Raw genomic sequence first — 6210 nt, 5'->3', positions numbered from 1 at the left:
GTTCTAAAGAAGTCCTCTTTTTAATCTCTAAACCTTTTTGGCATTTTTATTCTCTTAGATTAAAAGTGGAGGGGGTAATCGTCTGAAGTTACTTTTAAAAAAAGAGTAACTTTACTGAACTATAACGATGTAGAATAAATTGCACATACTTAAAGTGTACAATTCAAGTTTTGACATATATAAATACATATATATATACACACACCCATGAGACCATCACTACAGTCAACATAATGAACATGTCTATCACACTGAAAAGTTTGCTCATCCGCCTTTGTAATCTTTCCTTCTCCCTCCTGGTCCCTCCATAAACCACTGATCTGCTCTCTGTCACTATAGATTAGTTGATTTTCTAGATTTGTATATACATGGAATCACACAGTATATTACTGTTTTTTTATTGAAAGATATACATGTCATAAAATTTACCATGTCAACCCTTCTTGAGTATATACTTCATTGGTATTAAGCACATTCACATTGTTATACAAGTATGTACTCTTTCTTTGTATGACTTGTTTCATTCAGCAGAGTATTTTGAGATTCATTCATTTCAATGTTTAATAGTTCCCTCCTTTTTATCACTGAACAGTATTGCATTGTATGATTTGTTTATTTTATTCACTTATTAATGGGCATTTTGGTTGTATTCAAGTATAAGTCTTTGTAAAGACAATTTTTCATTTCTCCTGTGCAAGTACCAAGCAGTGAAATGGCTGGGGCACATTTAACTTTATAACATATTGCCTATTTTTCAAAGTCAGTATAACATCTTATATTCCCACCAGTGGTATATAAGAGTTCTAATTCCTACACATCCTCACCACTACTTGGTATGGTCAGATTTCTTTTTCCTAGTCTTTCAAATAGTTGTATAGTGGCATCTTATTGTGGCTAAATAACTTGAAAATGGTTTGACCCTTTCAGGTCTTGCTTTTAAGATTTGTTAGGTGTGGGGCGCCTGGGTGGCTCAGTCTGTTAAGCATCTGCCTTTGGCTCAGGTCATGACCCTGGGGTCCTGGGATTGAGCCCCACACTGGGATCCCAGCTCAGCGGGGAGCCTGCTTCTCCCTCTGCCTGCTGCTCCCCCTGCTTGTGCTCGTGCTCTCTCTCTCTGCCAAATAAATAAATAAATAAAAATCTTAAAAAAAAAAAAAGATTTGTTAGGTGGAACAAGATTAATGGTCAGTCTGGGGCTAATCATTCCTCAATGCTGAACTGTACCCTTTTGAGTGCTCTATACAAAGTCTTATATATCATGAGGTTTTCCAGGGGGGCTGGTGGGAACAGGCACTATGCCCAGCCTCCCAGAAAGGAAGGTAAAACTGATCCCTATTATTCCATCTTGGCAGGAAGCTAAAGACTCCAACCAGTTTTTTACCATCTTCTTTAGTAGTTCAGGCTAAGTAGATTCACACCTCACTTTGGAAGGTGAGAATAAGAGCCATTTATTTTCTTGGGTGTTCAATCAAAACAGAACAGAAAACCTCACTTAACATATTATTACATGTATAAAGAATAGTTCCCCCTGTGTTTTGTTTGGCTGAGTTTCCATGAATAATTTCATATGACCGCAGCACAGGGTGATGGTTCTTTAGATAATGATGGTATGTCATGTGCATCCAGTTTATTCTGGCCCATAACTTCTCACATATACAATGACTCCAATATATTTGATAAATTTATGAATCAAACTTGGATAAAATGAGTGTGGTTAAAAAGTAAATCTTGAATTGGGGTGAAAGGCATGTTTCTGTAGTCATTCAGGTCTGGGTTTAAATTCTGGCTCTTCACCTACTGGTTGTTAAGAATTAGGCAACTAGGCAGAGTGGAGCGGTCGCCGGAGATGCCTGACGGTCTGTACGGAGGAGCAGCTAGCAGCGCGATGGAGCGGGCCAGGGACCGCTTACACCTGAGACGGACTAGGGAACAGCACGTACCAGAGGTGGAAGTCCAAGTCAAACGTAGAAGGACAGCCTCACTGAGCAACCAAGAGTGTCAGCTGTACCCAAGGCGATCTCAGCAGCAGCAAATACCTGTGGTGGATTTCCAGGTGGAACTGAGACAGGCATTCTTAGCTGAGACACCAAGAGGTGGTTAAAGCAGTATTGGAACATCCAGGTAGCTGATTTCCAAGTGAAAAAACAGGCTCCATCTACTGTTTGAAGCTTCTGCCCCAAGCTTGCATTGTTTGTAGGAGAACCTGCGTCATACCTTTATCTGTAGCCTTCCCTTAGGTCTTAAGGATCCTGAAACCTTACTGTGGACATTGGATTTGGTGGAACAGCAACCATGACTGTGGGAAAGAGCAGCAAGATGCTGCAGCACACTGACTATAGAATGAGATGTATCTTGCAAGATGGCCGAATCTTCATTGGCACCTTTAAGGCTTTTGAGAAGCATATGAACTTGATCCTCTGTGATTGTGATGAATTCAGAAAGATCAAGCCAAAGAATGCGAAGCAGCCAGAGCGTGAAGGAAAGCGGGTTTTGGGTCTGGTGTTACTACGTGGGGAGAACTTGGTTTCCATGACTGTGGAAGGACCACCCCCCAAAGATACTGGCATTGCTCGGGTACCACTTGCTGGAGCTGCAGGAGGTCCTGGGGTTGGCAGGGCAGCTGGCAGAGGAGTGCCAGCTGATGTTCCAATTCCCCAAGCTCCTGCTGGATTAGCAGGCCCTGTCCGAGGGGTTGGGGGGCCATCCCAACAGGTAATGACTCCACAGGGAAGAGGCACTGTAGCGGCTGCTGCAGTTGCTGCCACTGCCAGCATTGCTGGAGCCCCAACTCAGTACCCACCAGGACAGGGGACCCCACCCACTCCTGTGGGCCGAGCAACACCACCTCCCGGCATTATGGCTCCTCTACCTGGTATGAGACCACCCATGGGCCCACCAATTGGGCTTCCCCCTGCTCGAGGGACGCCAATAGGCATGCCCCCTCCAGGAATGAGACCCCCTCCACCAGGAATTAGAGGTCCACCTCCCCCAGGAATGCATCCACCAAGACCCTAGGATACTGTTGATCCTTCCTAAGTCACTCTTTTCCCTGCAATGTGTCTTGTGAAATTGTGTAGAGTGCTTGTGAGCTATTGTTTCCTCCTTGCTGCATTAATATTAGCTAATAAATGCACAGAGCAATTAAACTGCGAAAAAAAAAAAAAAGAATTAGGCAACTAACTTAACCTCCCTGAGCTGCCAGGAAACCAACTTGCTTACAAGCAAGGGAAACAGGTTCACAACTAGCTAGTTAAATATGATGACATAATGTAATGCATTGTTTTCCATAAAATGCATATCATGCATTTCCACATAATGCATGTAATGTTGCAAGGTAATTAAGATACAACATAATTGTAACCTATTTTCATATATTTTAAGAATTATTATTATGTAATGGAATAACTTCTTATCATAGAGACTAAGGCAATCCATAATCTTCCGAAACATGGACATTCTAGAACTGTAGAAACTCAGCAGTAAGTCTATATGAGAAACACCTGCCTAGCACTAAGGTTTGTAGGTTCAAACATAAGGGTGATCCAAAGATACTCCTGCAATTTCAACTCTTCTCTCTTTTAATGATGAGCAAATGAAAGATTATTCGATTAAAAAATATATTAGATAAGATTAAATGATTTGTCATTATTACCAAACTGTTTGTACTTGAGTATTTGGAGAGTACTATCCTTCAAGCCATCTTGCCTTTTAACTTGACTATTAAGTTTCCCCTTTGCTGACTTTCTCATCTGTAGAATAGGGACAAGAGTGGTGTAGCATGGAGATTCAACAAGATAATTCTTGTAGGGGCACTGGGTGGCTCAGTCGTTAAGCATCTAACTTCAGCTCAGGTTATGATCTCAGGGTCCTGGAATCGAGCCCCGAGTCCAGCCCCTGCTCAGTGGGGAGTCTGCTTCTCCCTCTGTTCCTCCTTTCCTCCCCCCACAACCCGTGCTTTCTCTCTCAAATAAATAAATAAAATCTTTCAAAAAAAAGATAATTCTTATAAAGCACTTAGAATGGTACTCAATAAATATAGGCTATAATTACTTTACATACACTGAGGCATTCACACAACAGTGCTTTGGATCAAGGTAGGTTGAGAGCTTAAGTTATAGACCAATGCAGTTGCTTCAAATAAAGTAAGAACCACAGATTAAATATAGTACCTTCAAAGGTTATATACCATGTTGTTAGCCTCTTAAAATTATGGAGTGATACGTTTCAAGTGAAAATGTATTTGGGAGCCACTGTAAAAAATGTTAGTATAATTATTTTGTTTTACATACTAAGTGAAGCCTGAGAAAACCATTGAGAGGACCCAAAATTATCAATAAATTTTATATTTTTATATTCTGGATTCTTCAGATACGGTTGAAGTCATAACTCCCCAATCAGAACCTAAGTTTCTTGAGACTGTTTGTTGCTTATTATCATTTATTACTTCTAAGTAACAAATAAATAAATGTGTGCTAAAATAACCAGATCCCAGACACCTTCTTCTTTGCTCCATCTTAACATAGGAGGTGTTAGTAGAAAAAAACCCAAAAAAACAAACGTCAAAAAAACACTGATTACCTAAGTATACACATCTATATTTAAAAGACAGTTTGAAGCAATAGGAATTACTATACCAGCAATTTGCTTTTTGGCACTTAAAACTAATTTCCATCCTTCTAGGAACATCTGGGTGAAATTAAAATTAACCATTTTGATCCTACTTCACGTATCGCTATCTTACCCCATCCTTTGATGGATTATCTATCCAAGAAGTTTTCCCTTTCCCTATGCACTCCAGCCCTTACTGATCTCCCTCACTTTCAGACTCCTAAAACACTCATGGTCAATTACACAGAAAAATGTCTCCAAAATGTAGGTATTTCTCACATTTCAAAGTAGCCACTCTGAGAGAGAAAAGCCCTAGAATTAGAGTCAGAAGCCCTGGGTTCAAACCCTGGTCTCACTGTTTAAAAGCTGAGGGTACTTGCTATTTGACATCTCTCTATCCTTATAGGTAATATTCCTTATAGGTAATTTCCTTATAGGTAAATTTCCTTATAGGTAAAACAGGGATTATGTTTTCTGTATCTTACCATGGTGCTTGGAAAATGGTGTGTTAATTGCTTCTTGATTTGATTGATTCAGTGAGTGATTGATAAAATTCTCACCAATAGTAAAAATATTGCAGACCCCACAAAATTCCACAATACAGAGTGGATGGCCTATATAAAGTGTTCTCCACGTGGCTAGTGTGGTAACATATACCACATCGGTACAGAGTTTCTTGTCCTGATGCCCATGGACTTCAGGAGAATTGTGCATACTGTGAGATGGTATGAGAAATTACCTGTGTGCACTCCCACAGGGATTTGAGGGAGAGGAGAAACCAACAATGTTGAGAACCACGGTTCTTCTCAGAAATACAAAACCAGAAGTGAGACGGTGGAAGAGAGAAGGGGGGTAATCAATCCAAGGTGCCAAAGGGGTTGGTGAGAGGGAAGCAGGACTGCTGGTCAAAGCAACAGTGGGCTGGGTACTAATCTAGCTCTGGTCTAGTCTAGACCTAACTAGTCTAACGAGTCCATGATCCCTCTCTAATTGGTCTAACCAGTCAACCTTGCCCTGTCCACAATGTCTCTACATCCTACAACAGTGCCTAGAATACAATAGGCATGCACCAATTATCTGCTAAGAATTTCTTTCAATTTTCTTACCTATAAAATGCAGGAGACTGAGTAAAATTATCTTTAAGTTTCCTGCCAATTAGAAAACTCTTTTACATTTGAAGCTAATTATTTTATGGGGGAAAAAAACAAAACAAAACAAAACATGGAAGCTGCCTTTCCCCATCTAGGGAGGATCAGAATTCAGCATCCTATTCTAGCCTCACACTTAACAAACTTGCTTCTCGCTGAAACTCATCTCCAACAAGTCCTTCCTTAGAAAGATGATTTTCATTATTTTGGTTATTATTCTCTTAAGTAAGCTACTGACAACTCCTTCCAATCCCTGCTTTCTCTGGGGGCTTCCGACTAGGGGCAGGTAACAGATACAGTGCATTAACACATCAGTATCAGTTGAAGAGTTACTCCTCTCACAGCCAGGCTTTTAACAGGCCTGGATTTAAATGGCATTGCTTTCAAGCACATTTCCTTCATCAGTATTTGAAATTTCAAAGAGCAATCAATGTCAAGGATCTGAATGTTAAAA

At 40.5% G+C, this 6210-nt stretch overlaps 1 protein-coding gene and 1 pseudogene across 1 annotated transcript; both read left to right on the top strand.

Annotated features, from left to right (window-relative positions):
- The first annotated feature begins 1829 nt into the window (after positions 1–1829).
- LOC141371870 (SNRPN upstream reading frame protein-like) lies at positions 1830–2101 on the top strand. The gene has a single exon (XM_073889671.1). The coding sequence runs from the start codon at positions 1847–1849 to the stop codon at positions 2099–2101; it is 255 nt and encodes an 84-aa protein (XP_073745772.1). The 5' UTR covers positions 1830–1846.
- Positions 2102–2292: 191 nt separating this feature from the next.
- Positions 2293–3168, top strand: LOC112838539 (small nuclear ribonucleoprotein-associated protein N pseudogene; annotated as a pseudogene).
- Positions 3169–6210: the final 3042 nt, after the last annotated feature.

Source organism: Callorhinus ursinus, unplaced genomic scaffold (genome assembly GCF_003265705.2).
Source record: "Callorhinus ursinus isolate GAN/ISIS: 27379988/994484 unplaced genomic scaffold, GSC_fseal_2.0 scaffold113, whole genome shotgun sequence".
Classification (NCBI taxonomy): Eukaryota; Metazoa; Chordata; class Mammalia; order Carnivora; family Otariidae; genus Callorhinus; species Callorhinus ursinus.
The sequence above is the reverse complement of the archived record's forward strand: the minus strand, read 5'-3'. Positions and strand labels throughout refer to the sequence as shown.